General features: G+C 42.3%; 1 protein-coding gene across 1 annotated transcript in view; it reads right to left on the bottom strand.

Moving 5' to 3' along the window:
- The window catches only part of zcchc7 (zinc finger, CCHC domain containing 7), a 257,531-nt gene that overhangs the window by 210,073 nt on the left and 30,909 nt on the right, over window positions 1-16,549 (bottom strand). Inside the window, exon 2 of the mRNA XM_063069052.1 lies at window positions 5,025-5,676. Coding sequence (XP_062925122.1) covers window positions 5,025-5,655 — 631 coding nt within the window. The 5' untranslated portion in view covers window positions 5,656-5,676. The remainder of the gene's footprint in view (window positions 1-5,024; window positions 5,677-16,549) is intronic.

Genomic DNA, 16,549 nt, shown 5'->3' with positions numbered 1-16,549 from the left:
TATAGAACTTAAGTTCTTCAGCCCAATCCCTTTCTGGTAATAGTTTCCACTTCTTCATCACAGTCAATACCCTTCCTAAAATGTAGTTTCCACAACTGAGTACTAAATTACAAAAATGAAATAATGTATTACAAAAGGTTCATTACACCTTATTTGCACGCCCAATTTGGATGAGGGGAACAAATCATATATATTCAAGTTTTCAGATAATACAAAGCTGGATAACAGTGCAAAGAGAATGCTGAGAAGCTTCAAATGAGCACTAAAAGAAGCTAAATTAATGGGCTAGGACCCAAAAGATATAAGACAAGTTGGCAAAATGAGACGTCATCCAAGAATTCTTTTAAATGGTGGGTGATTAAAAAGCATTGGTGTTCATACAGACCCAAGTGTCCTTGTATATACAGTAAATCATTAAAACTGACATGCACATACACTTATCAATTAGGAATGCTTCCTTTGCCCTACTATTCACAGTGTATGTGCTACCCTTATTACTCTTCCCAAAGGGTTCCACCTTATACCTGATATTCCTCCACGCACTTTATGGTGCATCAGGCGGCAACTTTGGGCAGTATTTTGTCTGTTTTTAATGAGGATGAGTTGCTAGCTTGATGCTCAACCCAGCACGGATGGAAAGCATGCAAGGAGCGGGCTGGACTCGAACCCAGAACAAACTCACCTCAAAGTCCAGAGTTGATGGCACTACACCACCAGCTAATTAACCACCTGATATTACTAGGATTAAATTCCTTCCGCCAATGTTCTACCCATCTTAAACACTCCTCAATATCCTGTAGCTTAAGACTATGCTCCTTAACATCAGCAACACTGCCAATCCAACCCTACGCCATCAATTTCTTTTCTCAAACTATTCTAATTGTCATTGAAGTATGATAATTATCACAAAATACACTGTCGATTATGCCCTTCCACATACTCTGCATCATTGCCTGAAACTAACTTCAGAATTCTGGCTATTTGCCCTCCCCTCTGTATTTCTGAGCCATTTTGATGGACCAAGCTGCAGAAATATAACATATACAGAAGCAAATACTTAATGCACTGGAATATCTGGCAAATAGTCTGTACTCTACATCAAGTGAAATGTGTGCTTCTACACAGCCCTCTATTAAGTGCATCACGACAGTACACCAATGTGTTCTTCAGATCAGTTGGAATACAGAATAAAAGCATTTGATAGGCATTGGCACACCCATCAACTATTCCTCTCCATAACATCATGATTATGTTCCCATCCCTTTGCACAGTGGATTTTCTGTTTCATTTCCTAGCAGTTCACATATGACACAAAATTTGGTGTCGATACTGAGGAAGGTAATCTTAGGCTGCAGGATGATATTGATAAATTAGGTAGAAAGACAGAGCAACAACAGATAGAACAACCTGACAAATTTAAGATGACACGTATTTGGAAAACTAATAAGATTAAGATATTGGTAATTGGTAGGATCCCCAAGAGCAGTGGTCCCCAACCACCGAGCCGCGAAGCATGTGCTACCGGGCCACGAAGAAACAATATGATTTGGCGATATGAATCGATATGGGTCAGCTGCACCTTTCCTCATTCCCTGTCATGCCCAGTGTTGAGCGTGAGCGCAGGCGAGGTCATTACGCACGTGAGGTCATTACCCACGCGGTCATCAGTCGGTATGAGTAAAAAACAAACGTCGCTTGAGAGTTTCTTTGGAAGAGGTGGAAGAGGACATAAAAGGCCTAACGATGATGATAACGCAGAGGCAGCTGAGGCAGAGACTGCCAAAACAAAAGAGCTTCTTTCAACAGAAAATACAAGTCGTACATAAAATATAGCTCTATTGCGACCCGTGACTCGCACACTCCAAGCCCCGTGTGTGATATGTGGAGACAAGCTGTCTAATCGCTACAAAGATTTCTTTCAGGAAAAAAAGTCACCACTGGCAGCACACTTCAGTGATGAGGAGTGGATAGCAAAACTCACTTATCTGTGTGACATCTTTAATCTGCTCAATGAACTCAATTTGTCACTTCAGGGAAGTGACACAACTGTCTTCAAGTTGGCGGATAAAGTGTCTGCTTTCAAAGCCAAACTGGAAATGTGGGGATGGCCAGTGGACAGGATCATATCTGTCATGTTCCCAACATTAGTTGGGATTTTGGGAGAGACTGAGGCTGCACTGTCTTTCTCACAGCTGGTGTGCGATCACCTATCTTGGCTGTCAACAGATTTCGAGCGTTACTTCCCAACCGCAAATGACCCAGGACGTGCAAAGGAATGGGTCCATGACCCATTTGTGAATGTCCCCGGTGAATCATCCATATCAGCGCAGGAAGAAGATCAACTACTCGAGCTTGCAAATGACGGCGGGCTGAAAAGTATGTTTGACATAACATCTCTGCCAGCATGCTGGATCAAAGTCAAGGCTGAATATCCTGAGATAGCCACAAAAGCACTAAAAACATTGCTTCCATTTCCAACATATCTCTGTGAAGCAGCATTTTCTGTAATGAATGCAATGAAAACTAAATTGCAGAATAGACTGGACATAAGGAACCCCCTTCGAGTATTGCTGTCTCCCATCACCCCTCAATGGCACCGTCTTTTTGCAGGGAAACAAGCCCAGGGCTCCCACTGATTCAGCAATATTGGTGTGTTGCAATGATCTTATATGTTCATACAAGGAAAATATGTGCTGTGTATTTAACATCCAAACGTTACTTAAAATATTATGATGCTATTGAGTTATAAGTGACTTATAATTGACTTATCACTATATTCATGGGAGGAAAATATGCACTGTGTGTTTAATATTAAATTCATTAGATAAGCCCTTTTAGAAATGAAATTGAGTGTATTATTAGTCACTTATAGGTGACTTACAGTTTCACCTATATTCCGGTCGTGATTAACACCCACCGCCATCGGCCAGTCTGCAAGGATATTGTCAATATTAAACCGGTCCGCGGTGCCAAAAAGGTTGGGGACCCCTGCCCAAGAGTATCGAGGAACAGAGGAACCTCCATGCAACAATGCCAATGCAGATAGATAAGGTGAAATACAGCATGATTGTCATCATTAGCCAGGGCATAGAAAAAATGCGCACAATGTTACGAAACACTGATTTGGCCACAACTGGAGTACTGCATACCATAAACACAAGGAAATCTGCAGATGCTGCAATTTCAAGCAACACACATAAAAAATGCTGGTGAACGCAGCAGGCCAGGCAGCATCTATAGGAAGAGGTACAGTTAACATTTCAGGCCGAGACCCTTCGTCAGGACCTTCTCCGCCATGAGGAGGTACTTGATGTCCCTATCCCAGACCCTTCCACACCTTCGGGACACTTTCTTCGCTGTCTGTAATGGACCTGCCCGTTATTTCATCTTTCGTCGGATCCATGCCTGCAATCGTCATTTTTTTGACTTTGTCATGTTAGGCAAGGATCGCAAGATCTTACATCTGCAGACCCCAGAGCCTGCTGGCCCGGACGCTAGCAAGCATGAACTTCAGATTGCGGCCTCTGCCATTGATCTCGCCGGCTCCAACACCTCAGGGCATATTCAAAACCCGGACTCCAGCAACAACCATGGACACCTTCAAAGCGATTGCACAACCACCAACTGCGACTCCAGGCCGGGTCTTCATGTGCAGCTATTGTGACTCCCATCTCCCCTTCCTCCACCACCACTCTGCAACCCCGTCTCCCTCAGATCCCACGGTCAACTCCTGGGCCCTCAGAGGCTCCATCTTCCTCTCACCCCAACCCTTCCCTCTCCACTGACACCACCAGCCTCCCTCCCCCTCCCACCTCTGATCCCAGCTCTCATCCATGCCGGATCTTTACCATCCCCTCCGACCTTCAACTGTCTGAGGCAGAGCGCTCTGTCCTCAGTAATGGCCTCAACTTCGTCTCCCTTCGCCCACACCTCAGCGAGTTCCGCGTTCGCCATGACACTGAACTCTTCTTCTGCCGGCTCCGTCTTCGAGCCTACTTCTTCAGCAAGGACTCCCACCCCCACCAATGACCCCTTCTCCCATCTTCAACCCTCCTCCTCTTCATAGACACCCAACTCTGGATCTCTCTATTGCTGTCCTGACGATGGGTCTCGGCCCAAAACGTCGACTGTACCTCTTCCTATAGATGCTGCCTGGCCTGCTGCGTTCACCAGCATTTTTTATGGGTATTACTGCATACCATTCTAGTTGTCGTACAACAGGAAGGACAGGGAGACACAACAGACTACAGTTACTGGAATCCAGAGCAAGAAAAAAAAACAAATGGCTAGAGAAACTTAGCAAGTCAGGTAGTATATGTACAGGGAAATGGAGGATTGACTTTTCGGGTCAAGACCCTTCATCTATGCTGATATTAGAATGAAGCAAGCCTATGTTTTAGTTCCTGCTGCCTTTGATTTCTACCCTCACCCCCAACAAATATACTTTATGAAATCACCAATCAGATCTGCTAAATGAATAGAGTATGGACAGCAGATTGGTCAAGCACATAACTACTGAGCACATTCATCAATTCCTGTTTTCACAATTACAGAATCTGTAGTATTTTGGTTTACTGATTTATACTCAAGTCCTTGAATGAGGCATGGTTCAAAGCAAGAATGGTATTATTGAACTGAGCTACAGGTGACTATTTCAAGACATTCTATTTATATCCACATACTTTGGTTTACTACAGCATTTCTACATCTAGTCCAACTTAACAAAATGACCTTAAAAATAATGTTTTTAAACATACTCCACTGATTATCTCAATTAACACATTAATAGTATTGTACATTTTTAGTTTTTACATTTCATGTGGTTACTGATGTAGAAATGGTTTCATTATTATATTTAGTTTAACATCATAAAAATCAATGCTTACTTTTGAATTCTCACCAGCGCAAAATCTTTCCTCTCGCAATTTCAACTGTTGATTTGTAGAATTCTTAGTATAACTGGTTAGAAACATTGCTTGCATTCAATTATACATTCTGACATGCTGTTAAAAAAAACTTATTACCTCCTTTCGTCTTCAGTGCTTCAAAGTTAATAACATTGAGCTGGATATTGTCTTCATCATTTTCCTCCCCATCAATTCCCAGAATTGTCCAACTTTTTATCTCTTCATCATCACTCTCTGCTCCAGAACTTCCACTCTCTTGGATCTGTGGACAAGTTCTGCCCTTCAACTGATACAATTTCTGCATTTCATTTGATCTATTCACATCTGGTGTTGAGTTATTTGTACCGGTGCCTGATCTTGGTGCATTCTCTCCTAAAGATAGATTTTTTCCTTGCTTAAAGTAACATTCTGTGGATTTAGCATCCTTGTGTGTATAAATACTATCATCGTCTTCAGAGTCTGACAAAATGATGACATCAGAGCTATCTGAAATGAATATGAAATCACCATCAGAGGAAACATTTTGTCTTCTGGTTCTTGCTGACTGCTTTTCATCATCTTTTACTGAAGTGGTATCCAGATTTACATTATCTGTATTCCTCTTTTCATCCATTTCAGTAATATTGTTTGCATAGTGTACTTGACTGTATAACTGGAACTCCACTTCGCTATCAACTTCTGCTTCACTGGAAGACTCATCACGATACAGGTCATCTTCATAGGCTTCCAAGTCATCATAACAAAACATTGTGAAAAAAACGAAGTTATCCTGTACAAAATACAAGCAAAAAAATAACCAGTTTAAGATAATTCACTGTTCACCATTGCACATTTTTCAGCAAGTTCCATAAGAAGGTGGCATTTTCAAAATATTTAAGACCTCTTACAAAAAGATAACAAGCATTTAATCTTATGATTCTTCCAAAAGATATCAATGTAATTTTTTTCAGCGACCAAGTGATTAAAAAGAAACTATGTGTTGAACTCAAAACCTCAAATTTTTGATTCAAAACTTCAGTCATTTTCTGCATCAAGACTGAGAGTGTAGAGGAAAGATAGGCTGTATGTGGATGTGAGAGAACAAAGGGTCATAATTACATTGGCAGATATTGCGGAAATCAACTGTGGTGGGAGATGATGGGCAGGCAGAGTCAGGAAAGGGGAAGGGTAGAGTTAAGATACAAGCTGGTAGATGATAAGTGGAAATAAACAGAACAAGAAGAAATGGGCAGATTAAGCCAGGCTATGGGGAGGGAAAGCCAGAGAAAGGCTCAAAGGTTATGTGGAACCAGACAAGGATGAAGGGCAGATGGAAACAGATTGGGGGAATGGAAGTAGTGGTATGGTGGGGATAGTAAGATTAAGTTAGAGGAGAAGTTACAAGTTTTACACCTCCTATAGTTGCAGGGGAAAGTCAAGGTGAACTACATGTCTCCCTCACCACGATCCAGGGACCTAAATACCTCTTTCAAGTGAGGTAGAAATTCACATGCATCTCCTTAGACTTTGCCTGCTGCACCTCCACCAACCTTATGTGCTACATTCAGTGCTCTCGATGCAGAGAAGGCCACATCAGCAAGATGAAGCACAAGCAAACTGATCATTTTAAGAACCACTGCGATCTGTCTGCAATAGACATCGAGCTTATGGTTGCATATTACTCCAATTCCCTTCCTGTAAAGATCAGTCTGTCCTCTGCCTTCTCCATAGCCACAGGTAAAATGTAAACTAGAAGAACAAAACCCCATAGTCCCCTTTGGTAATCCAAACACAATGACATAATTCCTGCTGCCATGACTCACATACCAATCTACCCCGACCTACCCTTCCTCTGCGTTCCTCCATCTTGTTCCATTTGTCTACCATCTCCTCTCTATCTGGTTCCATTTATCACCTTCCCTCTGAACCCCATCCCCTCCCCAATCAAACTTCACTTTGCCTAGCTCATCCCTCCCTCTCACATCTTTATACTAGCTATCTTCCCTCTATACTCAGTACAAGTCAGCAGTATGACCCAAAACATCAACCACCTCTTTGCCTCCATTGATGCTGTTTGACCTACAGAGTTCCTCCTGCATTGTTTTTCACTTCAGATTCCAGCATCTACAGTCTTTTGTGTCTCCACTTCAGCGATTTTACTTATGTCAAGCAAGCCATTACTCCCTAATCACATACTATTCTCAAGTATTCCAAAACACTTTCTCATTATTGTAACACGCTGTAAGGTTTCACTGCTAATGTAATGGCTTCTCTGTCATGTTCCACTGCTGAGGTAATGGTTTCTCTGTAGCAGCAATGTTTGGGTTATGACTAGAGATAACGGGACATGCTAGCCAATGAGCAGGATGTTGTTCTTTCTTGTGTGTCTGGGAGCCGGGAATTCGCGGTCTTTTGCCATGGAGAGATGAGGAGAGAAGACGCGAATGGAGAGAGTTGGTAGACCACCGGACGGAGTAGACTTGGAGCAAGGGTCCGAAGATCAGCAACAATCGGAGGAGGTCAATGGTGGACGAACAGCTTATCAGTGAGCTCCAATCTTGTGCAATAGACTGTTTCATGAGAATGCGGCCCTTTTGTTTTTACTAACCATATAGTCAAATTAAGGATTATAAAGCTCAGTCGTTTAATCGCATATTGTGTACTGTTTGTTATTTCGTGGTACTGATTTGTAACTGGGGACACCGCGCAGCATCCACCCAAACAAGATTTCTTAAGTTTGGCCAGGCCGGGGGCTATCTTCCCCTATATTAAACCGCTAGCTGAAGCGAGAGTTACACTATCAACACAAGGTTCATGTAGCTCAGTAATGTATTCTACATAGCATTTTTTAATCTATATTTAATAGTTCTAAGGAATTAATGATCTGAAACAATTCCTACTACTTTTGATAACTGAAATTAATACATTTTGAACAATTATAATTAATTAATGCATTCTTGCAGCTATTTCCTTTAATATCCTCAGGTGGAAACTAGACAAATTAATGGCATAACCATTTCAGATGACGAATGAAAACAACCAATGCATTGCACATCACAAAAACTCAATTTTAAAATGTAAGCATTCCTGGGAAGATCAGCCTTTACTGTCAATTCTTAACAATGCTGGAGATGAACCATCTTTTTGAAGTACTGCAGTTCTTTTGGTAAAGATACCCCTACAACTCCATAAGGTGTTCCAGGATTTATATCTATCAAAGACAGTAAGCCAGTTTGAATAACGTGCTTCTTGGAGAAGAACTTGTTGCTGATAGCATTTCCAATGGGTCTGCTGCCCCTGTACTTTTTCTGTACAGACATCGTGAGTTCTGGAAATACAAGTACCCTAAGTAAGATTCTGCAGTGCACTTTATAGATGTAACGAAACCGAGACGTGCTGTGCTTTGAATGCATCTTTGGGTTGGTGGCTGAGTTGTCAATGCCGCTTTGTCCTGAAGGAAGCCAACCTTTGAAAGCATTGGTGATGCAGTTATTTCAGCAAGCAGAAAGCATTACATTCCTGATTTATATCTCAAATACCGGAAAGACTCTGGAGAAATCGGAAGACAAGACACTTAGCATTGGAAATCCAAATTTTAACTTTTTGTAGCCGTAGTAGTTATGTGACTTATTCAATTAATTTTCTAATTAACTCTGACCATACCGAGTTCCCTCTTCTCCCACTACTCACCCATCCCAATATACCCCCCACCCTGTCAAGCAAAACAGATTTAGAAAGACTCAGCATTGGAAACACTGATGGTCACAGTAATGGTCAAGCATAGCACAGTGCTACAGCAACTCTCATTTACCATTCATCATAGACAACTCAATTTTGTACAAGCCTTCCGCATGCAAGGACTGTCTTATTTGCTGAGCTGCAAATGGAATTGAACAATCAGCAGCAAAAAGATCCTTCATAAGAACATAAGAAATAGGAGCAGTAAGCCACCTGGCCCATTGAGCATGCTCCACCATTCAATAAGATCATGGCTGATCTGACCGTGGACTCATCTCCACATACCTGCCTTCTCCCCATAAGCCTTAATTCCCCAACTATGCAAAAATCTATCCAACCTTGTCTTAAATATATTTACTGAGGTAGCCTCCATTGTTTCATTGGGCAGAGAATTCCACAGATTCACTTCTCTTTGGGAAAAGCAGTTCCTCTCTTCTTAAACTAAATTTACTCCCCCAAATCTTTGAGACTAGTTCTAGTCTCACCTACCAGTGGAAACAACTTACCTGCCTATACCTTATCTATCCCTTTCATAATTTTATATGTTCCTATAAGATCTCCTCTCATCCTTCATTAAAACAAATTAGAAGGAAGCTCTGGTTTTAAGCTGCTCTATGTTCCAAATCCATTCAGTTCAATGTCATGCGTAATGATGAATGCTATCTTTCATGTAATTTAATTTCTGCCAGTTTTATGCATGTCATTCCCAACAATTATGTCATAGAGACATATTTTAGGTTCCACAAATGGTCAAAGTTTTAAAATAAATGAAACCTTACAGTTCTGACTCCATCTCTTAATGATCATTTATCTGTTTACATAAAGAGTGAGAATGGATGAGCAAGGGCAGATCAGGATATTCAGAATTATTCATACCTTTTTATAAAATTCGACAGATATTTAATCTCCCCCCCCACCCCCAAGTGTTTTGCAAACAAAATTTCTTCTGGGTGCCCTTAACTCTGATATCCACAGCTGATGGCATGCAGATGAAACTGTAGCTTGCAACATTAAGGTTCTGGATACAGTGTTCCATGTAGGCAGGAGGAACAAGGTCTGATGGCACCCTGGGTTTACAAATCGGTGAGAGGAATTCAAGGCTTAGTCCAGGGCATGGGGTCCATGCTGAGGATCAAAGCCCAAGGATCAAATCGGATGTCTGGAAATCGAGGCCTGTTAGCCAGAGTCCCAAGTTTGCAAATCTCTGCAAATCCACTGGGAAAGTTGAAGCCCGATGTTTCTGAGCAGAGTCCTCCTCCGCTGCAGTCTGGAGGCTAAAGAAGACAGCCAGTCCTGAGGGAACTGTGTATGTATGTGGGCAGGAGGGGGGAAACGGGGCTTGTATTGCTGTTGTTGTTTTGTTGCTCATTGTGTTCTGTGTTATTCTGCTGAGCATTATGGGCATGTTATGTTGGCGTCATCAACACACTCTTGGGTCTGTTGGCTGTTAACGCAAATAGTGCATTTTACTATTGTATCAATGTGCACATGATAAATAAATAAATATTGAGCAGAAATAAGCAATTTGGTCCATCGAGTCTTCTTCAATATTCGATCATGGCTGATTTAGTATTCTCTGCCTTCTTCCCATAATCTTTCACACCCTTACTAATAAAGAACCTATTAACCACTGCTTAAAATATGCCCAAAATATCTTTTCAGAGATATGGGGCCTAAAACTGCCCACAAAACTCCAAATGTGGTCTGACCAATGCCTTATTAATCCTCAGCATTATATCCTTGTTTGTATATTCCAGTCCTCGCAAAATGAATGCTAACCCTGCAGTTGCCTAACTTACTACTGACCTTTAGGGAATCCTGCAATGACTCCCAAGTCCCTTTGCACCTCCGATTTCTGAATTCATTCCCCATTTAGAAAATAAGCCAAGCCTTTTTCCTTCTACCAGTGCATGACCATACACTCTATTCCATCTGTCACTTCTATGCCCATTCTCCCAACTCATCCAAGTCCTTCTGCATACTTTCCTGCTACCTCAACACTTCTTGCCCCTCCACCTATCTTTATATCACCTGTAAACTTGGCCACAAAACCATAAATTCCATCATCCAGATCATTAAAACATAACATAAGAAGTAGAGAGCCCAACACTGATCCCTGGGGAGCACCAGCCAACCAGAAAAGGATCTTTTTTTCTCACTCTTTGCCTTCCACTTGTTTTCTATTCATGCTAGTACCTTTCCCATAATTCAATGGCTTCTATTTTGTTCAGCAGTCTTGTGTGTGTTAAAAAGATCCAGTGCTTTCTCAGCATATAGACTAATAAACTCTTCTCGGGCTTCCAGCTGGGTACAGGTATCAATTTTAACCAACGTTTCGATGACATACTCTGCCATCTTCATCAGGGATGATGCTGAGGCAAGTCTAGTTTGATGGTATACATATCCATGTCATCCATCCATCCTGATTGGTTAGTCCTTAACCAATCAGGTTTCTGCTGTTCCACCTTGTTTACAATCGTATTCCAGTTCTGACTTAGAACGAGACCTTGGTTTTTGTTAAAAATTCTTATTCTCCAGAAATTTCAATGGCTTCCTTTCACCAGACAGTCCCAAAAGCCATTGGCGCAGCACGGTAGTGTTGTGCCATCAAAGTCAATCCTATGGCCATTGTGTATGCAATATTCTGCTACTGCCAATTTCTCTTGGTAACCCAGATACATATCCTATACTCAGTGATGCAGGTTTTCACTGTAAGGCCAATATACACTGCTCCACATTTACAGGGAATCCTGTAAATGCCAGCTGTCATCTTTGACCCACATAAGCTGAGATTTGAACTTCCTTACAGGTTTGTGGATGGTATTAATCCTGTATTTTCATGATGAAATAAGATGATTACACACGACATTCCTACAGAATGGCTACAAGGTGAAGGAAATCAATCTGGCCCTTAAAAGGGAAGACGAAAAAACCTGGAAACCCAAAAACGAGGAGGAATCTGTCACTACTGCCTGCCTTCCCTGTATGTTAAAGGTTTCTGGAAGGATCGCGGGATCCTGAAGAAATACTGGATTAATACCATCCACAAACCCATAAGGAAGCTCAAATCCCAGCTTATGTGGGTCAAAGATGACAGCTGGCATTTACAGGATTCCCTGTGACTGCAGAGCAGCATATATTTGGCTATACAGGGAAACCCGCATCAATGAGCATAGGAGGTATATCTATTTGGGTTACCCGGAGAAATCAGCGGTAACAGAACATTGCATAAGCAATGGCCACAGGATTGATTTCGACAGCACAAAACTACTGTGCCACGCCAATGACTGCTTGGACTGCCTAATGAAGGAAGCCATTGAAATAAAAGTCGAGGAAAAGAATTTTACCAAATATGAATGTCTTGCTCCAAGTAAGAACTGGAATTCGATTGTAAACAAGGTGGGACAGCAAAAATCCAATTGGATGAGGACTAAACAACAAGGAGGGACATACAACAGGGGTACGTATAGCACTGGACTAGACATGCCTGACCTTCATCCCTGATGAAGATGGCAGAGTTTGTCATCGAAATGTCGGCTAAAACCGATGCCTGCACTTGGCTGGAAGCCTGAGAAGAGGTTATTCATTACGTGCGCTACTTTGTCATAGGCCATCTATTCTGTTCGTACTTCCTTAAAGAATTCCGACAGATTTGTCAGGCAAGAGCTCCCTCTAAAGAAGCCAAGCTGACTTCACTCAGCAGCTAAACTTGTTCAAGGGCAGGGAACTACAGGCCGAAGAGCCTGACTTCGGCTGTAGGGAATTTACTGAAGAGAATTCTAAGGGATAATATCCTTCACCACTTGGATAAACAAGGTCTGATCAGCACTAATCAACATGTTAGCATGGTTTTGTGCATAGGAGGTTATATCTAATCAATCTTATGGAACCTTTTGAAGATGTTGCCTATATGAATTTTAATAAAGTGCTTGACAAGGCAGGTCGATTGGGATGAGATTTGGGGGACCTAGCAAGGTGTATTCAGAATTGATTCAATGATAAGCAGTAAAGGGTGATGGCTGAAGCACAATTCTCTGACTGGAGGTCTGTGACTTGTGGACTACCTCAGGAATCAGTGTTGAGGATATCCTGTCATTCACTATTTAAGTAAATATTTTGGATGTGAATGCACATGACACGATTAATAAGTTTGCTGATGATACTAAATTGGGGGATTTTGTTGATAGTGAAGCAGGTTACAATGAATTATAAAGAGATCTTGATCAGTTAGGGAGATGGGCTGAGGAACTACAAGTGATTTTCAACTTAAATAAGTGTGAAATGATGCATTTTGGACATTCAAATTAAGGTAGGACTTATACAGTGAATGGCAGGGTACTGAGGAGTGTTGTGGAACAGAGGCATCTGGGAGTGCAGTTTGGTGAAGAAGGCAATCAGCATGCTGCCCTTCATCACTCAGGGCACTGAGTTTAAGAGTATAGACATAATGTTGCAGTTATAGAAGTTGTAGGTAAGATTGCAATTGGAGTATTGTGTAAAGTTCTGGTTACCCTGGACAGGAACATTGTCAAGCTGGAGGGGTACAAAGATTCTGCCTGAATTAAGGCTGAGTTACAGGGAGAGAATGACCATGCTCGACTGTATTCCTTGTAGTACAGGAGAACGACAGGTGACCTCAAAGAAGTTTAAGATGAATGGTTGGGGAGTCCAAAACTATAAAGCACATCTACAAGAGGGAAGAGATCTAAGAGACCTGAAGGGTAACTTCTTCACACTAGGTTAGGGAGTACCTCGAATGAGCTGTGATAGGAAGTGGTTGAGGCGGGTACAATTGCAATACTGAAGAGGCATTTGTATAGGTAGATTTACAGAAAGGGTTTGGAGGGTCATGGACCAAATGCGGACAACTGGGACCAGCAGGAAGGATGTTATGCTTGACATAGACCAGTTGGGCTGAAGGCCCCGTTTCCACTGTGTATCACTCTGACTCAGTGACTCAGTCCTGCTTTATCACGCTGACTCATACCACGTCCACACTCCGCCGGATAATTTTGAAAACGCCAGTTTCAAGTAAAAACGGCAGGCATCCACACTAAGCGTTCTTCAAAATATCTCTGTCCACATTAGACAGATATTTGGGCGAATCTCCTCCTAATGAGCATGCGCAGGACACACAGAAAACAAGCGAAGGGGAAACAGTATACTTGGTGCACATTTGTCCAGTTACAGAGTAGAAAAACTTAAAAGGAATTGCTCTTGGCTTTCGCGCAGGAGGACTTAAAACTAAAAAAAAACAAATACTGGAGCGTATGGAGGCAACCGACAGGGAGTTCACAGACAGTATGACCCGGCTGACGACGAACATTGAAAAACTGACTAACTCTGTTGCATTAATAAAGCACCTTGTTAAATGTATAAAACATGTCTGCATCAGTGTAACCTTGTAATTCCATACAATGTAACATTAGGTTGTTACACATCTATTGTCAGGGAAGTACTTGCATAAATAGGTAAACCACCTTCATACAAGCAAGGACAGAAAACAGGGCAAAGTGAGTATACTTATTTATTCGGTAAGCTATGGATCAAAGTATTTGGTGAGTACATTTCTAACTCTTCTGGCTTCAGTCTTGTTGCCTTCTGTTCTGAAATTGTTAGGTTCTGCAAAGCGCAGAATCAAATATCACTGTGATGATTGTATGCTCTAGTATCAATTGTTTGGCGACAATAAAGTAATAATAATAAGAAGAAGAAGAAGAAGAAGAAGAAAACAATGAAATGCCGCGCTGTCGCCATCTGTTCCGGCACGTCATGACAGCGGTTTTAAAAAGCTCCGGTTACCCCGTACACATTGCAACGGATATTAGGCGTTTTCAGATTTATTCACTCTGGAGACGGTTTCTGAAAATCTCCGTTTTCGGGGGATGAATATGCCGTTTCAGGGTGGACGGAAGGTCAAAACGAACAGAAAAAGCTTCGTTTTCAAAATTATCCGGGATAGTGTGGATGTAGCCTCAGTGACTCATTCCTGCTGTATCACTCTGACTCAGTGACGCATCCCTGCTGTATCACTCTGACTCAGTGACTCATCCCTGCTGTATCACTCTGACTCAGTGACTAATCCCTGCTGTATCACTCTGACTCAGTGACTCATCTCTGCTGTATCACTGACTCAGTGACATCCCTGCTGTATCACTCTGACTCAGTGACTCATCCCTGCTGTATCACTGACTCAGTGACTCATCCCTGCTGTATCACTCTCACTCAGTGACTCATCCCTGCTGTATCACTCTCACTCAGTGACTCATCCCTGCTGTATCACTCTCACTCAGTGACTCATCCCTGCTGTATCACTCTGACTCAGTGACTCATCCCTGCTGTATCACTCTGACTCAGTGACTCATCCCTGCTGTATCACTCTGACTCAGTGACTCATCCCTGCTGTATCACTCTCACTCAGTGATCCATCCCTGCCGTATCACTCTGACTCAGTGACTCATCCCTGCTGTATCACTCTGACTCAGTGACTCATCCCTGCTGTATCACTCTGACTCAGTGACTCATCCCTGCTGTATCACTCTGACTCAGTGACTCATCCCTGCTGTATCACTCTCACTCAGTGACTCATCCCTGCTGTATCACTCTGACTCAGTGACTCATCCCTGCTGTATCACTCTCACTCAGTGACTCATCCCTGCTGTATCACTCTCACTCAGTGACTCATCCCTGCTGTATCACTCTGACTCAGTGACTCATCCCTGCTGTATCACTCTCACTCAGTGATCCATCCCTGCCGTATCACTCTGACTCAGTGACTCATCCCTGCTGTATCACTCTGACTCAGTGACTCATCCCTGCTGTATCACTCTGACTCAGTGACTCATCCCTGCTGTATCACTCTGACAGTGACTCATCCCTGCTATATCACTCTGACTCAATGACTCATCCCTGCTGTATCACTCTGACTCAGTGACTCATTCCTACACCCCCCCCCCATTCTCTCAAGTTTCTAGCATATTGCTGGTGTCTTCTACTTTGAATACTGATGTAAAATACTTATTCAGTTCATCTGCCATTTCTTTGCTCTCCATTACTACTTCTGCAGTTCAATGTCTACTTTTGCCTGTCTTTTACTCATTGTATATCTGAAAAAGCTTTTGGTATCCTCTTTTATATGATAAGCATTTCATCTTTTACATTTCATCTTTTCTCCTCATTGCTTTTGTTTTAAACTGCCTCTAGTTTCCTGCTAGTTTTTGCAATACTTTATGCCCTCTCTTTTGCTTTTATGCAGGCCAACCATGGTTGCCTCATCTTCTCTTTAAGAATGCTTCTTCTTTAGGATGGCGTGATCTTGCATCTTCTGAATTACTCCCAGAACCTCCTGCCATTCCTATTCTGATGAGTACTGTGGAACAGAGGGAGCTGGGAATACAAGTGCTCAGCTCAGCAAAAGCAGCTATGTTCATTTCATGATTAACTCATCATGGTGTACAGACATGGTGGGTGTACCTCAGTCCTGCTCCCCTGACCTGGAACTTTTGGCAGTCAAGCATCGTCCATCTACCTGCCAAGGAAGTTTTCTACTGTTATCCTGGTTGCAGTGTACATTCCACCCATGACCATCATCAGACTGGCACTAAAGGAGCTGAACACCATGAATAGCAGTCAGGAGATAGATCACCCTGATATCTTCCCAATCTTTGCGGGGGGAAATTAAAACAGGCCAGCTTGAAAGCATCTCTCAACGAATAATACCAACAAGTCACTTGTGGAACCAGAGAAGCAAACACGCTTGACCACTGTTACACCGCCATCAAGAATACTTATTGTGCCATTCCACACCCACACTTTGGCAAGCCTAATCACCTGGCTATAGTCCCAGCACATCAGAACACCACCAAGAGTTTATCATGAAACACACATCTCCACCTTTTGCCTTTTCCAAATCAGCAGTTTGGTCC

The sequence above is a fragment of the Mobula hypostoma genome, chromosome 16 (assembly GCF_963921235.1).
Source record: "Mobula hypostoma chromosome 16, sMobHyp1.1, whole genome shotgun sequence".
NCBI classification, from domain to species: domain Eukaryota; kingdom Metazoa; phylum Chordata; class Chondrichthyes; order Myliobatiformes; family Myliobatidae; genus Mobula; species Mobula hypostoma.
This window is presented reverse-complemented; position numbering and strand designations above follow the sequence as displayed.